Source organism: Callospermophilus lateralis, chromosome 10 (genome assembly GCF_048772815.1).
Source record: "Callospermophilus lateralis isolate mCalLat2 chromosome 10, mCalLat2.hap1, whole genome shotgun sequence".
NCBI lineage: Eukaryota > Metazoa > Chordata > Mammalia > Rodentia > Sciuridae > Callospermophilus > Callospermophilus lateralis.
Genome location: NC_135314.1, coordinates 120,070,467 through 120,083,638, shown reverse-complemented (window position 1 = coordinate 120,083,638; position 13,172 = coordinate 120,070,467). Strand labels below are relative to the sequence as shown.

Here is a 13,172-nt window from a genome sequence, read left to right as displayed (position 1 = left end):
GAGGTAGTGAAAGCAGGAGACTTCCTTCTGTTACCAGAGGGGCCCAGGGTTCTAGGGAAAGCATCTGTTTGAGATCTGTTCTTTCTGCTTCTTCCAAGAGAACACTTTCAACCCTCCTCTCTCCCTCCAAAATCCACTACTAATGATGTGTTGGTACCAGTAGGCCTGAGTCCCTGCAGAACTGCTTCTATAATAATCCTAATTGCCCACTGCCTTCAACCACACAGGTCCCTAGCGAATGGGGTGCTCGAGAGGCAGCCCTTCTGAGCTCATAAAAATAGACAATGCTTCACCACCGGTCCGGGCAGGGTGGCTTCCCAGTTATGTGCCAAGGTGCATTAGGTCGTGTGAATGTCCCTCTTGCCACTGCCCTCATTTGTGGCTAAAATCAGCCAGCCAGCCAAAGGAAGGCCTGCTGACCTCAGTGGCTGCAGCCCAAGAGCATCTGGATTTGCTGCATCTGACACTGACACCCAGGCAGCACGGGGAAAGCAATTATCTGGGTGCACATTTCACCTTCTATTTATGACAGGTGCATGCAGAACACACGGCCAAGTGCCCGAGTGCTATTATTAGTACTTTAAAATTTTTACTCTTATTGTTGTTGGAATAATCATGATTATAGGTGTCTTAAACAAGCAGGCTGATGGCACTTGCTGTGGAGCCTCAGAAAGTGGCCCTAGGGTCATCTTCTGCCCTCACTGACTGACTCTTTATGTGATCTCAGTGCCAAGGACAGGAGCTTCCTCCCGACACTCACACACACACACACACACACTGTTAGTTCACACCTTTGCTCTCCTCTCTGCCTGGAAGGTCGTTCTCTTCCTCAGCCCTGTTATTGCTGGCAAACATCTCTGCCTACCACCCCACCTCTGTCCTCCACCGCCCTGAGCCCCAGGCTGGACCAGTCTCCGGCTCTGGACGTTGCAGACTGCTGGACCTTCCCTTTAGCACACAACGTTTCCAGCTCTTGGAGGTGATGATCGGTCTATTAAACCAGATCAGGAGCTCCCGGAGGGCTCAGCTCAGGGAGATTCACCTGAACCCAGTGGCCCCTTCAACACAATGGAATCAAAGGAACAGGACACTTGCCTACCTCCCTACCTAGCGCTGCAGCTGTCACTCACACCGGGAGGGAGGAGTCGGAAGGATCTAACCCCTTTCCCAGGAGCTGCAAAGAAGCAGAAAAACTGTGAGAAGCCATTTGACACTATTGTTAATGTTCGACTTGTCTCCAGTGGATATCATTGGGCTTTCAGATCTTGCTAACGTTTCGTGAAACCACTGTGGTTGACGAATAGTTCAAGAGTAAATCTATAGAAATCATATAACATACATATAATGAGAACAATTTGGGGGCATATTGAAAAAAATTAATCAAACTAAAAATTCTTTAAAAATAATTATCCTTTGTGAATCCCTGTTTTTAAGTTTCTATTTTCATGAATGTTTCCTAAGGGCACAAAATATAGCTAGCCTGCTTTGGGGATGAAGAAATATACTTATCCAAATGGACCCGGTTCACAAATCTTTCAAGAGCAGTTGAAGAACCCAGCGCTCAGAGGTTACAAGTTTCCCAACTGGGATCAGAAGAACATGGTGTCTAGCTCGGTTCTCTCCCTGAGTCTCTATAACCTGGGGCAGCTCCACCCTGTGACCTTGCACTTTCCCATTGGTGAGATGAGGATAACACTAGTACCCCCTTCATGCCTATTAGGGTTGCATTGGCATAGTTCCTAGCACAGATCAACCCTCCATAAACACCAGTCACCTTTATCTTAAGATGAGATTTTAATTTAGAACTGCCAAGCAATGTCCAGCTTTCAAACACTCAGGCGTTCCTCTGAGAAACTTGGAGTCATAAAATCAGGCAGGGGGCCACCAGACTGAACAACTGATTAACCCACTAATTATTAACAAAGTATCAATTAACTATTGGTTATATTGTGCTGACTTAATTGATTATGAATCAATAATCCAGCTCCATTTGAACCATGCCTAGTAACAACTGCTCCATGGCAGCTCCTGCGTCAGACATGGGGGATATAGTCAGGTACTTCTGCCCTTGAGAACCCTAGAGCTTGGTGAGGGAGACGGACACACACAATGGCCACATGTTGAAGTTGCGGAGTCAGGGTGCCAAGCCACTTAGCTCTCCCCTAATTGAGGGCTGTGGCTAATTGAGGACCTGGGCTGAGCAGGACACTATTTTCTTTTCTTTTCTTTTTTTTTTTAAAGAGAGAGAAAGAGAGAGAGAGAATTTTTTAATATTTATTTTTTAGTTATCAGCAGACACAGCATCTTTGTTTGTATGTGGTGCTGAGGATCGAACCCGGGCCGCACGCATGCCAGGCAAGCGCGCTACCGCTTGAGCCACATCCCCAGCCCAGGACACTATTTTTAATACTCCCAAGACCCTAGCTCTCTCCAGGAACAAGGAAACTGAGTGTCAGGGAGTTTATCTAACATTTTTACAGCTTTCTGGGAGGTAGAACTGCTTTCCAGTTTCTGACTATCGTATTCACGCCGTTCCCACTAATTCATGCCACCCAGCCTCAGCGCCACCTGACAGGTGCTCGATGGGCCTGGTATTTGGGATTGCACAGCCTCATCTCCTCCCCCAGCCCCGGTGCAAACAGAAGAGAGATGAGGAGCGAGGGCTGCCATCCCAGCAGTCCTCATGCCTGTGTCCCCCACCTCCACCTTCCCACAGCTCCCAAATCGGCAATCCTAGAAGAAATGCTTCACAACTTAGATTTCTGTGACATTCTGGTGCTTGGAGGGGACTTGGACCCTCGGCAGGAGTGCTTGGAGCTCAGCCACAGTGAGCTGCACCAGCGACACCTGGATGCCACCAACTCCACTGCAGGCTACTCTATCTATGGTAAGGTCCTGCTCAGCACCCCCGAGCCCAGGGGTCCTCTCTGCACCACCTCGACAGGGGCCCGGCTGTGGCAGCCCTGGGGCCAGCTGGAGACCCTGGACATCAGGGCACAGTGTCTACACTCTCCTTTGGAGAGCTACTCCAGCATCTTGGGGTATGGTCCCCCATCCCGACTCCTGGAAAAATCTGTAGAAACTAGCAAGAAACTTCTATGTTTGATTCCTATGTTATGGTGATATTTGGGAGACTGAGGCCCAAACATTCCAGTAGAAACCAGTCTATGTGGAAACGCTCCGTCAGTTTCATTGGTCCCTTGGAACTTCTGCTCTGCACATTGTCTACCCCTAACATCTGGACCTCTTAGCCCTGATGGATTCACAAGACCCACAAGTACCAGCAGCCCCCGCCTGTCTCCCCCGTGTCCTCTTCCTCCTCTTTCTTTTGCTTCCTGACGACGAGTGTGGTCTCTTGGCACAGGTGTAGGCTCCATGAGCCGCTACGAGCAGGTTCTGCGTCACATCCGCTACCGCAACTGGCACCCGACTTCCCTTGACACCCGGCGGTTCCGGATCAAGTGCTCAGAGCTCAACGGGCGCTACACGAGCAACGAGTTCAACTTGGAGGTGGGGACACTCTGCGTTGTTGGGGAAGCCCCGAGTCACCTGTTCAGTCCCTCGTTCTTTCAGGAGAACAATTACAATTGGCCCACCTGCCACTCCTGGTCACTATCACCCCTTCTTGCTCTTCCCAGGTCAGTGTCCTCCACGAAGTCAGAGCCTCAGACAAGGAGCATGTCAACCACCTTATTGTGCAGCCTCCCTTCCTCCAGTCTGTCCATCACCCCGAGTCCCGCAGTAGCATCCAGCGCAGTTCAGGTAGGACACCTAAGGGAGGGACCTCAGGATGCGGGGTGGTCACTGTGACTCAAGATTGTCCACTAAACAGTTAGGTGGCAGCAGCTGTAGGTACTCAGAACTGTGGAAAGGCATCCTGCCATGGAGAAGATATGGGTCCTTCCTGGGAGGACCCAGCTGCCCTAGGGATCCAGTCAAGCAAGCGAGACATTACGCACAATACATAGTAGCCGAGGTTGCTACAAAATTAAACCAGTACCTTCAGGTCTAGCTCAACAACATGCCCTGGATGAAGCTTTGCCTGAAGCCCTTACATGCACTGCACTCGCACACAGATAGCTTACATACATACACACACACACCATATTGTAAAGTCTCCTGTCCATACCACTGTGGAGCACTTACCATAGTGTGTCATCTGGGGCCATTTGTGTCTCTCCCTACTAAACTTTAGAGTACCCAGGTCTCAGTGAGGGCTCCCTTGTAATCTGAAGGGAGAAGCCTGAGGTAGAAGAGAGCTGGCATTTTATTAAACACCTACTCTGTGCCTCTGCAGTGCCACAGTCTGGCTGGGCACAAATCACGAGCCACTGAACCAGGAAAAAACTTTATTTCTGAATTCCACCAGCACGCTCCACACACACTCCCGGGAACCCCTCCCAAACGCCATGTGGCTGGTCCAGGAACCAGCAGCAGGAAATATCCTCTGGAAATCCCTCCTCCTGCACTTCCCCAACCAATGGGAACTCTCCGGGAATACCCAGGAATTCCCAGGAGAACTCCAAAGTAGCGTGAGAACTGCAAAGTAGCAACCCAGGCGGATAGTAATGCCTCGCCTGTCCATCAATACTATTGGCAAAGTGCCAGGGGCCATTCTGACTCAGCTGTGGCTCTCAGCACTGCAGAAACTCACATGGATTAATTCACTTATTCTTTGCAATGACCCACAGACAGGAACTATTGACTCTGCTACATAGAGGATGAAAGTATAGCCCAGACAGGGTCAGGGGCTGACCCAGAGTTCTGGGGGGAAGTGCATTTTAACCCAAGTATGGATGCTTGGTTCATGTTCCATCGCAGAATGCACTAGGCCTTTGTTCATCCTGCCACATGGATTCCTTCCTCCTTGCAGTGGTCCCAAGCATCGCCACAGTGGTCATCATCATCTCCGTGTGCATGCTAGTATTTGTGGTGGCCATGGGCGTGTACCGAGTACGGATTGCCCACCAGCACTTCATGCAGGAGACCGAGGCTGCCAAGGAGGCCGAGATGGACTGGGACGACTCTGCGCTGACCATCACGGTCAACCCCATGGAGGTGAGACTCCCATCGGGCTGAGAACTCCGGGTTGGGGGCTTCTCCCTCCAGCCACTCAATTATTCCTGTGCTCAGAGTCTATCCCTTCATCCAGCTGTCTATCCACCAGGTCTTCCTGTCTCGGCTTCTCCATCCCTCTTGACCTGATGAGACTGTATTTTGCCACCAATTATATTCTCTGATTAAAAACGTGGGAATTGTTCTCACACCACAAAGGAACCAGAAATCTGTTAAGGCAAGAAACCACATGGTGTCTATTCCTTGCCTCTCCCGTGGTTCAGCACTGACTAACACTTCGGGACTTGGTATTAAATCCTTGATTAACTGGCAGTGCGAGTTACCCGGCTTTGCTCCAAAGTAGCTATAGAGTTCAGAATAGGCTAAAAAATACAACAGCGAACCTGCCATTTATTAAGCTCCCCATTGTGCCAGACCCTGTACAAGGGGCTCCATATACAGCAACCCATAAAGTAGGGTCATCATCCTCAGCTACCAAGGTGAGAACCACATGAGAGAAGAGAAATAGAGTGCTCGGGTTCCCAGGACTGGCATTCAAACTGTCTTGTCATATTCTAAAGTTCATTTCATTTCAGTCAGTGGGCAGCCCCCAAATCCGTCCATGATTGTGCGAGACCCCTGCTCTGCACAATTACCAAGGAAAGCTACCTGCTCATGCCCTTTGCCCTTGGGTGCTGAGCTCAGGGAAGTAGGACACAATCAGGAAGAGTCACAGGAAATAACAAAGTGGTCAATCCAGCCTGGTCCCCAGTTTTGCCCTCTGCCCAGTTTTGGTCTCATGCTCTGATTTCAGAGCCACCATGCCAATGTGGCTCTGTGTCTCTAAGCACCTGCTGTGGGAACAGTGCTGAGCCCACCTCTCTGGGGACTCCAGAACACCATCCTCCAAGAGCTGAGCCTCAGATGTGGAAAGCGACAACAGTCTGAGGACCAGGGAGCAAGGGCGAACCTGGTGATGCCGGTGCCCAGTGAGGTTGAGTAGGAAGAGCCTTGGGGGCTGGAGTGTGCGGGGAAAAACAGCGCTTGAGGAGGCTGCCCAAGGGAGGCCTTGAGGAACAGGTAGGATTTGGGGGAACCAAAGTAGAAGAGAGACATTCTAGAAAGAGGCTGTAGCCAAGCAAGGAGACACCTCTTCTATGACCTGGTTCACCAGCTCAAAACAAATCCAGAAACAAGATTTTGTTGGAATCACCAAAAAGGGGAAGGGAGGGAGGGAAGGAGGGAGGGAGGGAAGGTAGGGGGAGATTGGTACTGGAAAGGTGGGGTACAATTTGAAGACACAAGCCAAGGGGTGAGTGCAGGCATGGGGAGTTAAGACCTGGTCTTTGTTCTTTCCAAAGTAATGATTCTGAGGCACAGCACACCTGAGCCTCGGCTTAGAAGGTCTTCTGCTCCCAGCAACATCATATTTCATCCTGGAAAGGGGTGCAAGATTAAATGCTGTACTCTCACGGAGAAGCAAAGTTGCAAAGCTCCATTTAGATTGGTTTTGGAAATGCCAGACAAGTCCTGGCCTGAAAAGTCCAGTCCCCACCGCATGGTACTCCCATCCTCTACACTAACGCTGACCTGCAGGTTCATGTCTGGAGTTGGCTGATCTTCAGGCCCTTGTGTCTCCCCTAATTTCCCTTCATCCAAAGACCTCCTTCCCAGGAAGCCTTTCTTCAGGCCCCAGGAGTTAGCTTGAAGAGAAGGGCGTCCCCAGGGACCCTCAATGTTTCCTTAACAGAGTAAGAAAGGTAAGCTCCCAAATTGCCTCTGTTGGGCCCCTGGTGAGTGTCTTCTTTCCCTCTGTGACATCCAGAAACACGAAGAACCAGGCCACGGGGAAGAGGAGAGCGAGGGAGAGGAGGAGGAGGAGGAAGCAGAGGAAGATGTGAGCTCCAGCAGCAGCGACTCTGACGACAGCGAAGAGGAGGAGGAGGAGGAGGGGATGGGCAGAGGCAGGCACGAGCGGAGTGGCGCCAGGCAAGCCCAGCTAGAGTGGGATGACTCCACCCTCCCCTACTAGTGTCCCAGGCCTTGCTCCCAGCCCGCGTGTCCCTTTTGTAAAGCCCGACCCAGTGTATGCCCGAGTCTATCACGCTCGCCGCCGCCGATTTCGATGACAGGTCTGGGTGGCCTTCTCCGGGCTTTCTAGAACCTGCCCCATGTGCCTTGGGCATTGATTGTGTCCAAGCGAAGGGCAGCTCCAAGAAGCCCAGGGTCACCGCCAGTGCAGACTTCAGGGTGGACGTTGTCCTGTAGTGCCCACGTCTCCTGCCCTGGGCTCACCCGGCTCCCTGCCAGCCAAGCCTCAGAGTTCTGAACACCTCGCTCCTTTCTGCCGGGGAGAAAGTCCACCCTGGTGTCACTCCCTCCCCCGGGCTCAGTGTCCCCAAGGCCGTTGGGGTCCAACTCACTGTGCGCACACCTGACTAAGTGTCTCTGTCCACCCACACCAGCAGGTCCCTCCCTGCGCCGACTCTCCAAGTTTCCTCTGCGCAGGGAGGGTGGCAGGACTTCACATAACTAAGGTCCTAGGGCTCAGCACTTGAAAGAAAGCCCCTTGTTGATGAAGAATTGAGTTTATAGGGAAAGGGACACCCCCTACACACACACACACACACACACACACACACACACACACACACAGTCCCCAGCCTGGAGACCCTTTCCTTTTGCTTCTTTCTGAGGCCACTTGAGCTTCTATGACAAGTCCAAAACCAAGAGCTGGTCTCTGACCACAAGCAGAGCCTGTCCCCAGTTGAAGGGGCCAGCCTGCCAGGGGACCGCTGAGACCAGTGTGGCTGCCCTGCCTGGCTGCACCATCACTCCAAACCACCACGCTCAGGGAGCATTCACCCGGACCCCACCCCCCAATGCCACAGTAAGGGAGGAAGGATGGCTGATGGAGGGACAGATGGGTCTTCAAGGCAGACAGTCATGGGAGACAAGGTGGGTGTGGCTGGACTCCCTGGCCCAAGCACAGCCTCCAGGTTGGCAAGGCTCTCTCCACCGAGCCTCGTGGTCCCTTATCTCCTGTGTCACAGGTTTTCCTCTTGAGAGCGTACACCCCTCTCCGATAGATGAGAAAATGTGTGAACTGCAGCTGTCCAAGGTGACAGTTTGGAAATTTAACTGCTGAGGATTAGAAAGATATTTGCAATGAGAGCGGCTGTTTCTTCTCATAAAAGAAGGTCTAGGGGACAAATCTATCCAAAATCCTAATTTCTTTTTCTTTCTTCTTCTTCTTCTTTTTTTTAAATAAGAAAGTCTTTTCCATTGCCACTCTACTGTGGACACATCATGAGGAAAATTGTTGCTATAGTAACCAGGGGGTGATCTTTGTGACCAAATGAATACCAGTCAAGAACTAAGGCTATTACAAGACTTCCACGAGGCTCTGAGGACACGTTTGCCTCAAACGTCTCGGGTACCTCTTTGTCCTCAGTGTGTTCAAGCTGTCCCCTCTTCTCACCCCTCCCCAAGCCCTTCCCGTGTTGGTTTGACACCGGTGCAGAGTGGGTACATTTAATTAATCCCCTTGTCATCCAAACACAGAGCTTAAGTGTGGGGGGGGGGGCGCCACAGCCAATGGCCTCTAATCCAGCCTCCACCCAGCGAGGGTCCATGGAAAGTCTCTGCAACCCTTTGGATGGCAAAAACTACTTTATACAGCTTTTTCTCCTGAAGGGCTTTTTTAAATTTTTGGCATCCCTCATCCTCCTTCACACCTCACAATAACCCTGTGAAATATCTGAGACACCTGTTGTTAGACACATTTTCATGATGAGGATACCAAGGCTCAGAGATTCAGTGTCTTGCTCAAAAGCCATTCAGAGGTATAGAAAAGACTGGACGCCTCACCCTCCACTTCACTTCCAGGATTCTAATGACCCTCCCACCATGCACCTAACAGGCATCCCGAGCACCTACTATGTGCAGGCAATCTACCAGGAGCTGTGGGGAAGGGATGAAGTGCCCTCCCCTCAGAGCACTTGACAGTTAAGAAAGGAACAAACAGGCCCAGAAGCTAATCAAGACACGTGAAGAGGGAGAGGGGGTGGGAGAAATCACAGGAAAAAGAGGGATGTGTTTGCAAACCCAGCCAGGGCTCTTAATTTTCCCCTTCTTGGGAAAGACACTAGAAGAAGCTTGAGTTTTGATATTCATTGCAAAGAAACAGATGCATCTCCCGTGTGAATTATGCCAATTAAACCCCCCCTTCGTTGTTTTATCCCCACAAAATCATGCCTGCACGACTGCAGGGGAAAATTCATAGGATTGGTTAGGCCCCACAATCCCATTACTTAAATAAAAAAGAAAATTCTTCAAACAGGCATTTAGGAACTACTGAATTCTCCCAAAGGGACGGCAATGAAAGGAACACTTTATATGTATAAAGCCAATCCTTTCTGAATTAGATTTCCATTGCAAATGTTTCAGTCTCGGGTCTCTGAGAGCACTTTTCTTCCTGCTCTGTCTTTGCAGTTTGGTTGGGTGGGAAGGTGGTCTTCAAGGCCTCTGGCTGTCTCTTGCAGACACATCACTTATTCATGGTTGGATGAGCTGTGTGGAGCACCGAGCAATCTCTATATGTTTTCAGGGAGTTGGCAGAGAGCAGATGAAAGTGGCGCTTAGCTTGGACAGCAAAGATGTGTCATTTGAGGAGCCATTTGGTGACCAGATTCATTTACAGAGAATCAGTAGTGACAGCAAACCAATGCCCTTTCCTTCAACTTTTGCTACAGAAGGTCATTCTACATGCTGGCTCCAAAAAAATGAGGCACTGGAATGACAGAGCCCGGCCAACAGGCGTCCCCCTGTTCCCCATACTTACTCAGGACCACAGGTGAGAACAAAGTGGGAGTGGCTGTACAAAAGCCGCAGAAGCTTCAGGAGGCATCCAGATGAATGGTGGGTAATATAATTTGCCCTCCACCAGATTTTCTGACCATAAGTGAAAAATGTGATTAATCAGCCTGGCACTTTCCAGCCCCCATACGCTAGCATTTTTGGAGTCAGAACTCTCAGATGACCTAGATACACTGTGACCTCTCAATCAGACAGCTACAGCCCAGGAACGTGCAGACTCCTCCCCACAAGGACTCACTGACTGGTTTGACCACTTTCCAACCCATTGTTGCTCTCCAAGTAGACAACACCATCTGGGGAACAGAGCTTGAAAATAGATAGTCTGAGACTTTTCAGGTGACTCAGGTGGCAGGAAAGAGGAGAAAGTGGAGGCAGAGACTGGAAAAGGCCAATAGAGAATGAGTTACCCCAGCGGTGTAAAGCAACCGCCTAGGTAGTGAATTGTCTTAAAGAATGCGAAGCCTATATTCTAACAGATGTAATCAAATTCTGTATGGCTGACCAAAGCCCAAATTCATCTAGTTGCCCTAAATGTGATTTCTGTGGGATCTCTTTTCATTACCACTTTTTTTTTTTTAATTTTAGTCAATCGTTTTGTCATGTAGCATTTAGACCAAACACCTCTGCATTTAACAAGGGCTGTCCCTTGTGGACATGGATACCCCAGGAGTAAGGTCCTTCTGGGAACAACATCCCCCGTTCCTATATGCCAGGGATCAGCAAACTTCACCTGGAAAGATCTACATAGTCAAGGCTTTTAGTTTTATAGGACATATGGTTTCTATGGAGAGTGCTCAGCTCTGCCTTGTAGCTTCAAAGCAGCCATAGACCATGTGTAAACAAATGAGTGTTCCAATAAAACTTTATTTATAGACATCAAAAGAGTAGACAATTTGAATGTATATAAATTTTACGTGACTTTTTTTTTCCTTTTACTCTTTTGATTATGATGTTCATGCACTCAAAAATACAGAAATCTTTCTTAGCCCACAAGCCATACAAAACTAACTGCCAATCAGATCTGGACCCGAGGCTGTAGTTTGCTGACTCCTAGGGACATTCATGGAAAGCAGGCTTCCATTTCCCAGGCAAAAGTAAACTCCCCGACCTTACCCCCAGCTCCACCCCCCAGTGGCCTTTGCTCCCAAATCAGGAAAACTTTGTTGTCCTTCATTTTAAGCTGTTTTAGAAATTCATGTTCTGAAGGGAAACAAAACAAAAACAAAACACACTTGCTATTTTTGTACTGACAAACCCATACACTTGTTCCTAAGACTTGGAGGCCTTGGATCCAGGAACAGACCTCATCACTGAGCTCTAACTCCAGAGACCAGTGTTGATTCCCAGGGCTCAGCACCTTCCCGGGGCGGCTCAGCCCTACTGATTTCTAAGCAAGACTGTTCATTATCTCAGACGGATTGTCACTTCAGCCCCGCTCATGCCTTTGCTCTAAAAATGATCCTGAAGACATGTGACTGCTTGAATCAATAGCAACATCATCAGCAGAAAGCCCGACCCAGCACTCTTCAAAATTAGCAATCTTCTTGGTTCTATGACTTGATATTAGCAAGCAGAAAATGAACATTTTTTCCTTAATCATCTCTTCACTTAAATGAACCAAATTGGTTTTACCAAAAAAAAGAAAAAAAGTAAGAGGTAAATCTAATTCTTTTATATGCCAATAAAAAAGTAGATGATGTTCACATAAAATCATTTCCCGGTCTCTGGGGGATCCCCAAAGCCTCCTGCGAAGTATCCTGGCAGCTATGATGGTACACGATCCTCTATCTGCATCAGACATTTATCGAGGCTGACAAGCCAAAGCCCTTGGCACAATTTAATTTTCATGTAACCGCTGTCTGTGGTCCAGCCGTAGGCAAAGGAAATGAGCAATGAAAGTTCTGAAGTCGACTCCAGCACCCTCGTTTCCCTATCTTTATTTGCTTTACTTTATAAATTTATTCTCTATCTGCTCTATAGATCTTGCTTTCGTTTTTCCTTTTGGCTCCAACTGGAAAAAAGAGAGTTGGCTTGACAAGCACTATGGATTAGGAGGTGAGCTTCACTCTGTCCCAGGGAGACAAAAAGAGACAGACGTTACCTCCGCCAGCACCCCCAGAAAGGAATCTGACACTTCCTGTGTGCAGTCAGCAGACAGATGGGAGCCTGCCTTGGCAGCCACATTCTATGTAATTGGAAAATGTGGGTACCAGGCCCTGTGCCAGGGATGGACAAGGAGGCGAATGAGACAGGACCCTTGCCCACGGGGGTCTCCGGGTCTCATGAGCTGTTGGGATGTTTCCCTGGACAAGCTTGAGAAGCTGTGGGTGAGCAGTCAGGACTGTCAGGGGCAGATGGGTGGGGTCAGGGTGGTGGGACGACTTGCTTTGGCAGTTATCCCCCCTAAGTCAAATGGTAGGTGTGATTCTGTCAACACCTTGCTGAGGCAGACTGAGGAGACGTCTAGGGGAGTGGGCACGGTTTTGCTAAACGTTCCTTAATTGTTTCTGAGCCTGACTGTGTTCACTTAGAGAAAGAGGCCAGTCACCGTGCCTGCTGGGCAGAAATAACATGGCTGAGAGCTGAGATTCCATGAAACTAAACCACAGGAAGCCCTTAGGTAGAATAGCAGCCAGGAGGCCTTGCCAGTTGGGAAGGCTGATCCTGGTAAACGGGCTACCATTAGTCAAGGCCCAAAGGCTTGATCTGCCTGGCGTAAGGGCCCCCCGAGGCCCAAATCCAGAGCTGAGAAGCAAAGGAGGCTCCGGAGGACCTGGGATGGCACACTGCATGCTATGGAGCCGTGGTTCTTAATATTTGGCCTCTGCACCAGCGGCAGCATTGCCTGGAAACCAGTGAGAAATGCCAATTTCCAAACCCCACCCCAGGCCTACTGAGTCAGAATCTCTGGAGGTGAGCTCAGCAATCTACGCGTGAAAGACCTCTTTGATTCTGCTGCATGCAAAACCTGGAGAACCACTGGTGGAGAGGTTGAAGAGAATGGCTTGTGCTGGCTTTATCAGGAGCTGCTTTGATGATTTATCAAGGTAAAACAGTCAATTGCTAGTGCAGTGACAGGCGAGGGCTAACCACACTCGGGGCCGCTGGACTGCAGTGGTTTCTGGACACACTGGTCCTAGTTCCATTTACCCTCCTCCCCTAAGGCGCAAGACAATTCCTGCCCTGTGCCCCTGCTATCCTAGAGAGAGACACAGCTCAGGAGAGACTACTGTGAAGCC

At 49.7% G+C, this 13,172-nt stretch overlaps 1 protein-coding gene across 1 annotated transcript in view; it reads left to right on the top strand.

Annotated features, from left to right (window-relative positions):
• Positions 1-7,087, top strand: part of Clstn2 (calsyntenin 2) — a 335,736-nt gene extending 328,649 nt beyond the window's left edge. The window contains exons 13-17 of the mRNA XM_076867065.2: positions 2,717-2,887; positions 3,365-3,510; positions 3,639-3,762; positions 4,874-5,058; positions 6,881-7,087. Of these exons, the coding sequence (XP_076723180.1) occupies positions 2,717-2,887; positions 3,365-3,510; positions 3,639-3,762; positions 4,874-5,058; positions 6,881-7,087 (833 nt within the window). The remainder of the gene's footprint in view (positions 1-2,716; positions 2,888-3,364; positions 3,511-3,638; positions 3,763-4,873; positions 5,059-6,880) is intronic.
• The last annotated feature ends 6,085 nt before the right edge of the window (positions 7,088-13,172 follow it).